The 13,823-nt window shown below is 39.3% G+C and overlaps 1 protein-coding gene across 10 annotated transcripts in view; it reads left to right on the forward strand.

The window, feature by feature from the left end:
• Lpp (LIM domain containing preferred translocation partner in lipoma) overlaps positions 1-13,823 on the forward strand; it is a 590,743-nt gene that overhangs the window by 357,257 nt on the left and 219,663 nt on the right. For all 10 annotated transcript variants that reach the window (XM_021185104.2, XM_029470450.1, XM_029470446.1 and 7 more), the window contains one exon: positions 11,630-12,313. In XM_021185104.2, coding sequence (XP_021040763.1) covers positions 11,630-12,313 — 684 coding nt within the window. The remainder of the gene's footprint in view (positions 1-11,629; positions 12,314-13,823) is intronic.

Below are 13,823 nucleotides of genomic sequence, written 5' to 3' on the forward strand. Positions count from 1 at the left end.
TTAGTTCATATTGTTGTTCCACCTATAGGGTTGCAGTTCCCTTTAGCTCCTTGGGTAATTTCTCTAGCTCCTCCATTGGAGGCCCTGTGATCCATCCAATAGCTGACTGTGATCATCCACTTCTGTGTTTGCTAGGCCCCAATAGTCGCTCTTTATGAAACCATTTTCCTCTTCCTCCTACTCTTGTGTTAGGAGTCCTCCTTCCTTAGGAACTATGCCCCCTCAGTCTGGCCTTTTTATCCATCCAGAGCAAATGGACAAGACACTTGCTTCTTAGAACAAACAGTTTAACAGAAAAACAAAACAGAACAAAACAAAACAAAACAAAACAACTTACTTTGCCATTGAATATATAATGGAGTTGATAGATTTGATATATTCAAATCATAATTATACAGTGATCATTTTTTAAATGAGTGGGTTTTTTTTCCTCTGTGAGAGAAAAACTGAACAAATATCTTGTGACTCTACTATGAGTATAACATACTCTTTAAATAATTTGTCTTTTACTGTTTGATAGTTTCAACAAGGGTCTGAATATAGTGTCAGTGTCTGAAAATTACCCCCTATTTCTCTTTTGCTTTGATTTTGGCACCCAAATTCCTTTGGAAATATGGGAGGGGGTGAGGTGGGTCTGGTTATTTCCTCAGAGCATGACCACTCGTTCACTTGCATGGACATAGCAACTCACCCTGTGCCTCTGATTCTTGATAGGCTGCCTGTTATCCGAGCCCAGATGTCTACTTTTGTTGGAAGCATATACAGAACTTGTTACCTTCTTTCAATTGTTAGATGGTCTGGTCATTTAAGGTGATGGTAGGACCTTTGCTCTTCCGATTCTGGAGATGTGAGGTTCACTGTCTTTCCATGAGTCAGTTTTGCACAACCTTGTTTTCTTAAAGATCCTTGGTAGAGATGTGTGACCTTGACCTTCTGTGTGCCTCTATTGTGCCATGCTCCTAGGAAGAAGAGCATCTGGTTTACTCCTGCACAGATAAATTACCTTTATCTCCTCCTTCAGGAAAACCTCTCTCTAATAAACTGTTTCCAGTGACCCTTTTCCAACTCTGGCTTCAGTGGCAGCACTCACAGCTGACCTCTAATACAATAAAACATGCACTTCCAGGAAACCCTGGAGGGCTTGGGTTTTCCAGCCAGAAGAACCACACCGTTTTATCATCTTTTCTTTGAGTACGCTAAAATGCTCAGTTCTCTTATTATAGAAGATTAAGCAGCATGCTGCTGTTGGTTTAAAAAAAAAATTCAGATTGCCAAATTATTCACCATGTAGAACAAGAAACACGGAATTCACACAGAATTCATATACTCAGATTCTTTAAAAATTAAACTGAGTCACAGCAGTGTTCATTACACCTAATATCCTTAGATCAATGTCTACGTTGTTGGCCTAGCAAATGAGGTATAAGGTAGAGAAGAATTTGAAACAGTTATGGTATAGTTAACTACCAGCAATCGTTTATTTGATTGGTTTCTCATGGAATTTGTCATTGATACATTATTGAAATGACATTGAATCTCTAAACGGGATTTTATAGACATCTGTTCCTAAGGTCATAAGACGGAATGCTAAGCTTGAAGGACCAAGTGTTGATCCCCTGAATCCAGGGAGAAAGTGCCTTTTAAGTAATAATGGCAGAAGTCTTGGACGAGGGATGCTCTAAAGGATCATCCTCTGTGACATGAATGTATTAGCAGAGGGTACCTTGACCAATCATGGGAAATCAGGATTGGCTTCCCAGAAGCCTCATTTTGTTCTAAACCTAAATGATGACTAAGTATTCTCTACAGGACAACATTGTAAGGCGCTGAGTCCCTTGTCACACCAGAGGTAATACAGCAAGAGCAGCTGTGCAGTTCTTCCAGGGAAAGACAAGGGTTTTTGCAATTTTCTGTGTTCAGTATATAGTTTTGTAATATAGAACAATAAAATAATTCAGTTCCTTTAAAACAATCCATATATTTGGAGTCAGTGAGATGACTCCTGCAGCCAAGCTTAAGCAACCTAGTTTAATCCAAAGAGCCCACACGGTTGAAGGGGAGAACCGATTTCCACAAGCTGTTCTCTGATCCTGAGTGTATCCTGTGGCCTGTGGACACACATGCACACAATGGGGGTGTGGGGTGACAGAGCAATTGCTATTACAAATAAGAAATGCAGATGTAAGTGTGAGGTTATTTATTTCCGACTCTTAGTCACTGGTGATAGTGGAGCAGACTTGCATATCCAGAGATTCATATTGGGAACAAGGAAGAGAGGCACATAAACTATCAAGTACAGAGATCGGTGGCATTCAATCACATTACTGCTCTAAGGTATCTTTCTTCAAACGTAACTGGTTTTCATATTTTCATCAATGCACATAAACTCTCCTTTCTTCACGTGTTTCTGATCCATGTCCTGTCTCTTAAGCTTTACAGAATTCCCTGTTATCTTTTTGTCATAATTTCCCCAGTCTCCTCTGCATTTTTTATTCACATAAACAATGATCTATCAATATTTTACAGCTTTCCTGGCAAGGTTGCCCCCCCTGAAAGCATTCTGCTGGTGTTCTTTGCTACAGCTCATAGAAAAATGATGTTCATAGAAAAAATTCAGGATGTTCTCATCCTGAATTGTTTTTTTTTTTTATATTTTCTTGGCCTGATTGGAGAACCATGTTAGGCCATGGGGAATGAAGGCGCAGGTAACCGAATTGCTTGCTATCCAGTAGCCTCTTTTCTGATTAGATCCCTAGACTCTTGCACTCTCAGATTGAATAAACGCTCCTGTTGATGGTGTTCTGTCAGTTACATACACATGTGTGCTAGGGACAGTCGACTGTACAGTGTGCATATTTATTCCAGTAGGATACGTGGAGACTTCCCAAGTTCAAACTGATGACCTACTGTTTTGCAACTTGTTCAGAATAAGTGGGAGCTACTCTTTAAAATGTTGGCTCTCTGGACTAGCAGGATGCTTGCTTTACAAATGTGAGTATATAGGTCTCACCTGGACTCCGGCTTGTCTGTTTAATTATAAGGGAGGAAAAAACGAACAATTTCAAGATAGTACCTGAGTGTTCCCACTTGATTTTATTTCTGAGAAACAACGTGACATGCATGCACTGGTGCTGTCCTTAGTCAGGGGAGCTGCCTGTCTTCACAGTATTTTATACCCACTCAAAAGTGTTGTGAGAATTAATTAAATGGAAAAGCGTCTAAGACCAACTGCTCTAGAGTGCCACATCAGACCATACTGTTGCTGCTATTTCTGCTTTAGAAGTTATTAAGAATAGCCCGTCACTAGCTGGAATATGTGTTTGCAGAGCACAGCACTGTGAAATGAACAAGTGTGGATGTGCTGAACAGAAGTAGGATATTTATGCCTGCATCTCTGACAGGAAAGCTGTAGAGGTATTGAAAGGCATATATGTATGTCTGATGTGTGGTGTGTGGGTGGGGACTCGGTGTGTGTATATGTGTGTACACATGCACGTGCTTTGAGTATTAGTCCTGTCCCCATATTGGGAGTGATCGTTTGAATCCAGGGCACCAGTTGAAAGCATTTGATTTGATTCTGACAGAAACTTTTGCAGTTGTTTTAACTTATCATTTAGAAACCAGCTATGAGGTTGCTTTCCCTGTAATTCACAGAACACTGGAAAGAGAGGCTGGGCTTCTCTCAAGTGTATCGCCCAAAGTAAAACTTGAATTGATTAAAATGTATTAAACCTTTGTTTTTGTTGGGTTTCTTCATTTATTGTTTTTATACATGGAAATTAAAATGTTATAACGGTTCACTATTCATTTTTGTTATACTGGTATTTACTTCAGCTTTAAGCATAGACTTGTTTATATTTACAGATGCAAAAATATGTGTACTTGGATCAGATATGCCGATAGATAACATTAATATTCCTGATCAAAAATATAATAAGTAATTGTTTCAGGATTTAGGTATATAAAATATGCTATGCTACCTCCTTCAGTATTAGTGGTTTAGGGATAGATCTTTCAGTGTTTCATATGCTTATATGATATATCAATGGTATTGTATCTATAGACAGATGGGTCCATTGTTTCTTAGCTTGATATTAAAATATGAAATTATTCCCATGCTTTTATATTTTTTATTCACTGATATATTGATTGATTGATTTATAGTATAGAACATAAAATTTACTCTCTCAACAGAGTTCACTTCATGTATAATATTTAGTGTAAAACTCCATTTTTGGTTTCTCCTTGTTTACAACAACCAAGACTTTTAATGGAAACTTCAAGTCAGAAAGGGAATCTTGGCTCTCCAGTTTGCAGGCTAGCAGTCAGCTTGTATGATCCAGCAGCCGGGGCAGGTGTGAGTTTGTCAGCTCTCTACAGTTCAAGGATTCTGCTGTTTCCTAGATCCTGGCAGGCAGTACCATTGTCCTCCTGTTCCACTTACTCACTTCTTCTCTGAGGAGAAGAATGGTTTCTGGAACTAAAAAAATCATAGTCTACAAAGGCCTTTTGAGGTATTGATGGTGGTGGTGGTTTGGTGGTATGTGTGTTTATTTTAATTTAGTCGCATTTTTCATCAGAAGGTTCTATGGCTTGCTGTTAGCTGGTTTTGGTTTTGATTGTTTTGTTTAATCTTAAGACAAAGGTCTCTCTGTAGGCCAGACTTGCCCTTACCTCATAATTCTTTGCTTGAGTTCACTGGGTTTGGGAATCACAGGCAGGCATCCATCACTGAGCCTGGCTCAGAAGAGACATGAAGACATCACACTTCAGTTGTAGACAATCTGGGCTTAGCTAACCCCAGCATGCAGAATGTACATAGCCATAGCTCCTGCCTCAGTAGTAACTGTGAGGGCTGTGTATGAAGTGCATTTGACAGATGTTCACATGAAGTTGGTGTTGTATAAATGCTTGTTGTTATAATACATTGTTTAGTTTCCAGTGAGTACTTTAATTTCTGTTTACTGCCACACAGGGGAAAAACATGGATAGCCACAAATGGAAAACATCATGTTTGTCAAATAGTGTGCGACACTCATCGTGAAATGTGTTTGAAAGGGCAATATGCCTTGTCCCCATTGATAAACAGTCAACTATCAGTCTGTATATATTTTTCTGTTTCTTGACTATGTGGAAATATCATTGTGTCACTTCAACCGTGTTGTATAGATGGTTGATCCCACAGTTTATTTGCCATGTAGCAGTTAGATTTGGGCATTTTCAATGTCATTGCATTCCTTGATTGATATATAATTTGGGGAGTTGAGCTTTCTGCTGCTGGTTAGATGTGGATCTTTAATACTTTTTACCATGTCCACCGTTGCCTTAGAAAATTTCCATTCTAAACAGGATCATTTTGAATTCATGTATAAACCTCATGACATTCTTCATATCCTCTTGAATAAGGATGGATTTACCAGTATCACTACCTCCCTTGTCTTACAGTAGCAATAGCAATTAGTAGTGCCTGACATGGAGCTAAATTATAATAGATGCTTCCTTAATTAGAAAAAGGAGTTATATTTGCTTGACTATACATGCAATTTATTATTTTAATGTGTTAGTTATTGGTTACTCTTTAATTTTTGTTTCTTTTTTGTTTTGTTTTGTTTTGTTTTGTTTTAGGCGGGTTTTCTCCATGTAGCTCTGGCTATCTGGGAACTCTCTGTGTAGACCAGGCTGGCTTTGAACTCAGAGTTCCTCCTCTCTCTGCCTCCATAGTACTTGGATTAGAAATGTGTTCTACCACCTACCAGCCTTTTTTATATATAAACATGTTTTTAGTCTGAGCCCCAAACTGGCCTTAAAATCACTCTGGCTCTTGGGTTGCCTCTGAATTTGTTGTAATCCTGCTGCTTCGACTTTTTACCTCCATATCCCAATGAATGCATTTAAAATTACACTTTGAACTGTTTCCCCGGAACACAAGAATTGAGAACTTACATTTACAAAACCATTATTAAAAGGAAAATAAATAGCTCAGTGTGCTGGCATATGCCCTGTGATCCTAGCACTCAGAAGTCTGACATAAGTTCAAGGCCAGCCTCAGCTATTTGGTGAGACTCCCATCTAAAACAAACAAACAGCACAGCAAATGCTTCTCAGAAAGAGAACCATGTTATAATTTGTGTCTTAGAGGCATTTGAGACTGAGGGCGCCACTGGAATTAAGCATGTATCCAGTATGTCCATGCATTTGTTGTCTGTTCTGTGAGGAAAAATACAGGTCAGTATGTTGCAGTTTTCTTAAGGGGACAACAGTTCATTCACTGATCAATGTCTTTCTAAATTTCGGCTGTGGACTATGATGTTGTGAACTATTCAGGGTGTCTTGTTGAGTAAAAGTGACTGGCCCCCTTCCCTTGAGAAAGCAAACACGTATACAAATGATAATAAAGAACAGGAGAGTTTGGAGCTGAGACAAAAGGATGGACCATCTAGAGACTGCCATACCTGGGGATCCATCCCATAATCAGCCTCCAAATGCTGACACCATTGCATACACCAGCAAGATTTTGCTTAAAGGACCCTGATATAGCTGTCTCTTGTGAGGCTATGCTGGGGCCTGGCAAACACAGAAGTGGATGCTCATAGTCAGCTATTGGATGGAACACAGGTACCCCAATGGAGGAGCTAGAGAAAGTACCCAAGGAGCTAAAGGGGTCTCCAACCCTATAGGTGGAACAACAATATGAACTAACCAGTACCCCCGAAGCTCATGTCTCTAGCTGCATATGTATCAGAAGATGGCCTAGTCAGCCATCATTGGGAAGAGAGGCCCCTTGGTCTTACAAATTTTATATGTAGTGACATGAAACTCTGTTTAATCCAGATATGTAGGTTTCTGTACCCTTAGACTGAATAACTGATAAAGATGAAAACATTCTCAGGGGCAGTAGATTAATGTCTCATTTTCAGTGGTTCTCAGCTGAAATGGATGTACTTAGTGACCAGGGGGAGATTGGAAAGTGATAGTCACCTATTGGTCATCTTATTTATTTATTTATTTATTTATTTATTTATTTATTTATTATTTTGAGACTGGGTTTCTCTTATAGCCCTGGCTGCCCTGGAACTTACTCTGTAGACCAGGCTGGCCTTGAACTTAGAAATCTGTCTGCCTCTGCCTCCCACGTGCTGGGATTAAAGGTGTGCGCCACCACTGCCTGGCTGGTCATCATCATTATTGTGGGGCACTATCAACATTGAATGAGCCAGAAGTCAACATGTCTATTGTAAGCGTTAAGGGCACAGGTAGTGCTCCTTGAGAAGATGTCACTAGCTCTTGGCCACAGATCTTCCTCTGAGCCACTGACAGGATGATGCCTGGGTCTCTCTGGGTTCTCTCCTCTCCAACTCTCCCTTCTCTGTGTTAAATAACTATGTCTACTCACCACTCACCAGTCCAATCCAGTTTAAAGGAGACGATAGTTCTCTCTGTTCAGGTTGCAAATCTCTTTTCTGAGTTTGGTGGCTCACCTTACTGAGCCTATCTGTTAAGCCTATATGTGTGAGTTCTTCAACAATACTTAGTTCGAGCATGTCCCTTTCATTGTTCTTTGGTCCTGCTTTGGGGAATCCTAATTTAAGGCCATCTTTCCCAACTTATCATTTGTCTCAAATATATTTTCCTGGGAAACTTGTAATTCTAAGATAACAAGACTTAATTTTAACTTCCTAATTTCATTGTTAAGTTACAAGATTCTATTGAATTTGGAATTTTTGTTTAATTTTATACTGTCCTTTTAGGAGTCAAACTTGTTATTTATTTTTATATACCAAGCATCTTGGATGTTGCTATATAGGTGAAGGATCTCTTTCCTGTCAGGCTGAAGGTAGGCATCATAATTTCCAATAGAAGTGTGTGTGTGTGTTTTAATTATTAAAACACATACTATACATATTCATAAATATATGCCCAGTTAAGTAATACCTTGACATTATGTTACAGACCACATTGAAAAGTAAATCGAACCTAGAAAAATCAATTGTAACATTAGACAATGTAACATGTATAGAGGCGAAACTGATTGCAGAGGGGATCACCTCTGCTTTCTTTGATGATTCATCCACAGCAAAACATAGAACTCAAACTTTGAATGTCTCACAGACTCAACTATGAATGTATATAGTGCCTGAGTAACTAGCCTAATAGAAGGCACTTTCCCTATGATAACTGTGAAGCCATGCCCCAGGACCAATGTTTAAAACCACACCATTTGAAAAGTAATACCAACAATAATTGCATTTAGAAAGTGAATTAGTATAGCCCTCACTTCTTAGAAATAATTTTCCCCTTAATAAGCACAGATACACACACACACACACATACACACACACACACACACACACACGTCCTTGAATGATAGTTGTTACAGGGCTCCAACTCCAGAGGCATTATATCCATATTGGAAATACCATTAGATCTCTCCTATATGCAAAACCTCAGTTTCAATTTTTATGTACATTTGCATGTATGTAGGTGTAACTGAGGGTATTGGAAGTGTAGGTAATGTAGGGTTTCAGGAAAGGGGTTGAGCGGGTAATAGACTGTGCTTGGCATCAAAGTGGAAAGGACTCAGGAGTTGAAGGATACAAATGGGATATGGGAGAAGTGGGAAAGGAGCACCATCCAATGCGGAGCGTGTATGGAAATGCCAAATGGAATCCATTACTTTGCTAAGTACTTAAAAAGAAACCCATTCCTGGGCAAGCTCTCCCACTCTCCCCTTATTTCTGCTGTGTGTTCTGTTGCGTGTACACTGGCACGTGTTTGGATATTTTTATAAGTGTTGTTAAAACTAGTATATTTTGGTGTATACGATTTTCTTCCAAAGTTTTACATATTTTATCTGATTGGACATGAAAGGAAAAAGAGCAGGCATCATTATTTTAAAGTGTATATATTTATGTTCTTCCTAGTTAAGGAAAACTGTGCCAATGCTTATCTGGTCCACATATTCAGTTAATTGAAGAGTCATGTTGCTGAATATTTTCTGTTTATTGGATTATTTGATAGTTCCAAGAATATATTTTTGACATTTCCTTTTATTTTTTGATTTTGTAGGAATTCTTGAATTTTTGTCATGATTTAACATTTTCATTTTGAAAATCGAGCACATTTAAATATCACACTTATCTATACATACATGTATGTGTGATTTTCTGGGAGTCAAATCTTTTTATGTGCTAGTTTTCTGCCATTCGTTTTCAAGCCTCTTCAGTGTATATTAATGAATCTCTGTTGTGCTACATGGGAAGAAGGTAGATCCCTTTACCCTCGGACACAAGGGAGAATCAAGGCAATTCAGACAAGACAAGGATTCATCTCATAATGCTATCTATCAGGAGCAGGGTATCACCTTCCCTTTTGCTTGTGTCTGGAAAGCTTCATTTCTTTCTATTGTGATAAAACTTTCACTGTATAATACATTATTGATGATAGTAAGTGAACTGTTAAACAGTGAGCCTTCACAGCTTATCTTGCTTGACTGCAAACAAATCAACTGATCGGGAAGTCCCTATTTAATATTCCCATTTGTGCTGGTTAGTTTTATGTCAGAAACTAACATAACTAAAATCAAATGAAAGGAGGGAGTCTCAGTTGACGAAAAATGCCTCCATAAGACTATGTTGGAAGCAGACCTGTAGGACATCTTCTCAATTAGTGATTGATGGATGAAGGGGATAGCCCATTGCTAGTAGTGCCATCCCTGGGCTGGTAGTCCTGGGTTCTATTAAAAAGCAGTCTGAGCAAGACATGTGGAGCAAGCAAGTAAGGAGCATTCTTTCTCGGCCTCTGTATCAGCTCCTACCTCGCTTGAGTTCTTGTTCTGACTTCCCTCAGTGATGAACAGAGTGAAGCGGAGGTATAAGCCAAATAATTCTCTTTCTCCCCAATTTACTTTGCTCATCGTATTTCCTCCAAATAATAGAAGCCCTATCCTATCTGCTCTTTGCCACTATAATCCCAATTCTTGATTTTGTGAGTCTTAACTAATTTCATTCAACATTTCATGTAAAATAATACAATATTTATATTGTTGTAACTCGGTTGTTTTTCATGAACTAATGTCTTCAGGGTTCATTCATGTTGCTATATGATGTAGATTTCCTTTTAGAGGAACAAATAATATTGCATTATAAGCACATTTTCTTTATCTGTCACCTTCGGATGGACATCTAAGTTCTTTCTTGTTGTAAATGTGGGACAGTGAACAAGGGAACTCTAATCTCTCTTTGAAATCCGCAGTTCAGTAATACTGGACGTTAGGTTGTATGTTCTCTTTTAATGTATTCAAGAACTTTCCCACTGTTCACCTTTGACTCTGTAGCTTTGCCTTCCCAACAACAGTGTGAGACACTTTGCTGTTCTTGCCAGTGCTGGTCTTCCAGTTCTTAATATCAATGATTCCCACAAGGATGCGATTCCTCATTTGGATTTTGTGTCCATTTGTCTATTATAGGTGATGAGGACCAATGTTCTTAAAGTTTTATCTTTTGTATATCTTTTTTAGAAGGCATTATTATTGTCATTTTAAAAACCTAAACTTGTTTTAAAAGTACCTTTGTTTTATGTTTATTCTTATGGGCAGTTGTCTGCATATTTACGTGTGTACAAGTATACCCTGTGTGTTCCTGGTGTCCATGGATGCCAGGAGTGGGTATCAGAGACCCGGGAACTAGAGTTATAGGTGATTGGGAACAACCTTTAGCATCCTAGGAACTAATGAGAAATAAGTGCTCTAACCACATAGCCATATCTATAGGCCTTGTTTTTGTCTCTGTTTACTTCTTTGTTGTAAGGCTTTCTTAGATCTTTGAGGATTAGCCCATTACTGGACATGTGATCATCTGTTTCTATTCAGTGCTTGCCTTAAAAGCTATTCTTGCTGTAAGAGGATTTCATTATGATGTCATAATGCTCTTGCTGTGGAGAGCTTTTCAAAATGATGTCATTGATCTTGCTGTGCAGAGCTTTTCAATATGAAATCATTGCTCTTGCTGTATAGACCATTTCAGTATGATATCATTGCTATTTCCTTACCTCTATCTTTTTGTTGTTGCTACATTGTTTTGATTATTAAAATTTACAACATATTTTTAAATTAGCAATGTAATTTCCCTGTGTTCTTTCTTTCCATGACCAGTTTAGCCAACCACTGTTTGTGATCTTTTCTGTTTCCATTTGAGTCTGAAATAGATAAGTATTCTATTTCTGCATTTTGATAGGTGTCACTCTAGATATAAAGGCTGTTTTGAGTGATCTAGGCTCTTCTAGTCCACAGACACATTCTACGTTTATTTTTATTTATTTATGTAACTCCTTTCATCACTGTCTTTGTTTTCAGTCTGTAGGTAGTTTATGCCTTGATTAAGCTTACTCCTGCCGTGACAGTCTTGCGGATGCTATTACAAATGAATTTGTTCCCTTATCTTTTTAAAATTCAGTTGTTTGCCGGTACTGCAGAGCAACTGACTTTTGGGTTAGTGAACTTCCTAAGGGAAGGGTCTTCCCTTGTTTGTATTTTACACCTTAACACACAAGCACTGATTAACCATACTCCCTATCTACTCATTTTATTTTCTTTTATTTCTGATCATCTTTGTCATTTTCTCTTCTATTTTAGGGCTCTGCTAGTTCAATAGCCACTCCTCCAGTTTCTACTCCTGTCACGGGACATAAGAGAATGGTCATTCCACACCAGCCACCCCTGACAGCGACCAAGAAGTCTGCAACAAAACCACAGCCTGCACCCCAGGCTGCACCCATCCCAGTGACTCCAATTGGAACACTCAAACCCCAGCCTCAGCCAGTTCCAGCCTCCTATACTACAGCATCCACATCTTCAAGGCCCACCTTTAATGTGCAAGTGAAGTCAGCTCAGCCCAGCCCACATTACATGGCTGGTCCATCCTCTGGACAAATATATGGTCCAGGGCCTCGTGGCTATAACACCCAGCCAGTTCCTGTATCGGGACAGTGTCCTCCTCCTCCAACTTGTGTTGGTACCGACTATGCATATATTCCACCATCCGGACATCCGCCTGAGTCTGGATATGGGTATACCTCCAACCAAGGACGCTATTATGAACCTTATTATGCAGCAGGTCCTAGCTATGGGGGCCGAAGTGAAGGTGATACTGCTTATGGGCAACAGGTTCAACCTAATACCTGGAAGCGGGAACCTGCGTATGCCCCTCCTGCAACCGGGAATCAGAACCATCCTGGCATGTATCCAGTCAGTGGCCCCAAGAAGACCTATATCACAGACCCTGTTTCAGCCCCCTGTGCACCACCACTGCAGCCAAAGGTAAGAAATCTACTAACATGACAATAGGGAAAAGGAAATGGCTCTTTTTCCCAGAGAGCACCATTAAAGACAGACGTGCATGTGCTGTTCTTCCATTAGCAGATGCCATCGCGAAGGAAAATAGAGAAACAAAAAGAGGTGAGTGCAGTCCTATTTGCACAGTACCAGTATCACTACTCTTCAGCATCCAGTGCAGCCAACTGCTCAGTAAGGAAGGAATTTCTTCCCAAAAGCTGAAAAAACACTGTCTAGAAAGTCTGATCTAAGGGCGGAATCAAAAATAATATATCTTCTCACCATTATATTTTGTTCTTTATAGCAAACCTTTCTGTGTAGTGCAGAAATGTCTTCATATATGTTGCACTTGCATGGAACCTGGATATGTTTGCAGTAGCTCAAGTTATGTCAGGTACAAGAAATTCCATGATCTGTACAAGAAAGGTGTCTAAGGCCATCATATGAGCTATTAACATTCAAAGCCCATGTTAAGGTAGTAAGAATTCAAGCAACATTGGTATCACAGTGGCTGATATGGTCAAACAAGTAGCCAAGGCCTCTAGGTACAGATGTGGTCAAGTGGATCTAAGAGGTAGGCTACTTCCCTTTGGGAAGAAGCAGAGACCTTGGGACTTGTTCATTGGCCCTTGTTTTTCAGCTCACAAATTCTCGTAGAAGGGTCTTAACCCTTCAGTCTTTAACCCAATTAAGGATATTCAGCAATCTTTTGTAAATGGAAGTTCTCAGTGTATATAGACTCCTTTTCATTGAGTATGCCATGACTATTTCTGACTGCATAAGTTATACTATACTCTGTACTCATCACAACTCGGGTTTTCCCTACTCCTAAGATGACACATGTGTTCCCTCATCATGAAATGAAAAAACGAACGAGAATGACTGTACAAAGGGTTAAATGAGAAAACTGGGAGCCTTCAGGCCCTGGGTTGGAACCAAGTTCCCTTTTTTATTTAGTAAGAGCTGTGAAGATGCCAGAGTTCAGGAACCTTTGTTTGCCCTGAAGCAGAATGGTAATTTGAAGTGCTGGATTGAGTAGAAGATTAGACCTTTCTCAATCATTTCCAAATTTTATCAGATTGTCAGTTTCATAACAGATTGTTCTCATACTCAACTTTGGAACAACAACCAAAAAAATAAAGTCCTTTCTGATATGTACTGGCACTGGCTCATTGGTCTTAGATGAAAGTCACTCTTATATCATTGTACTCCAAGCAATTGTCATATTCCTTAAAGGTCTAAACTTTCTAAGTGGTGCCTGTGATAGGCTAGAGGAGTCCACAAGCCTCACCTATGACACTTATATCAAAGTGGGGTAACCATGATCATTTTTGACTATAAGGCTTACATACACACACACACACACACACACACACACACACACACACACACACACATACACACACACTCTCTCTCTCTCTCAAGGTAAGTGGATTTTGTAACATGAATAAAGCCTCCTAAAAAGGAAATTTCTTCAAGGGCTAAGAAGATGGTT

Source organism: Mus caroli, chromosome 16 (genome assembly GCF_900094665.2).
Source record: "Mus caroli chromosome 16, CAROLI_EIJ_v1.1, whole genome shotgun sequence".
NCBI lineage: Eukaryota > Metazoa > Chordata > Mammalia > Rodentia > Muridae > Mus > Mus caroli.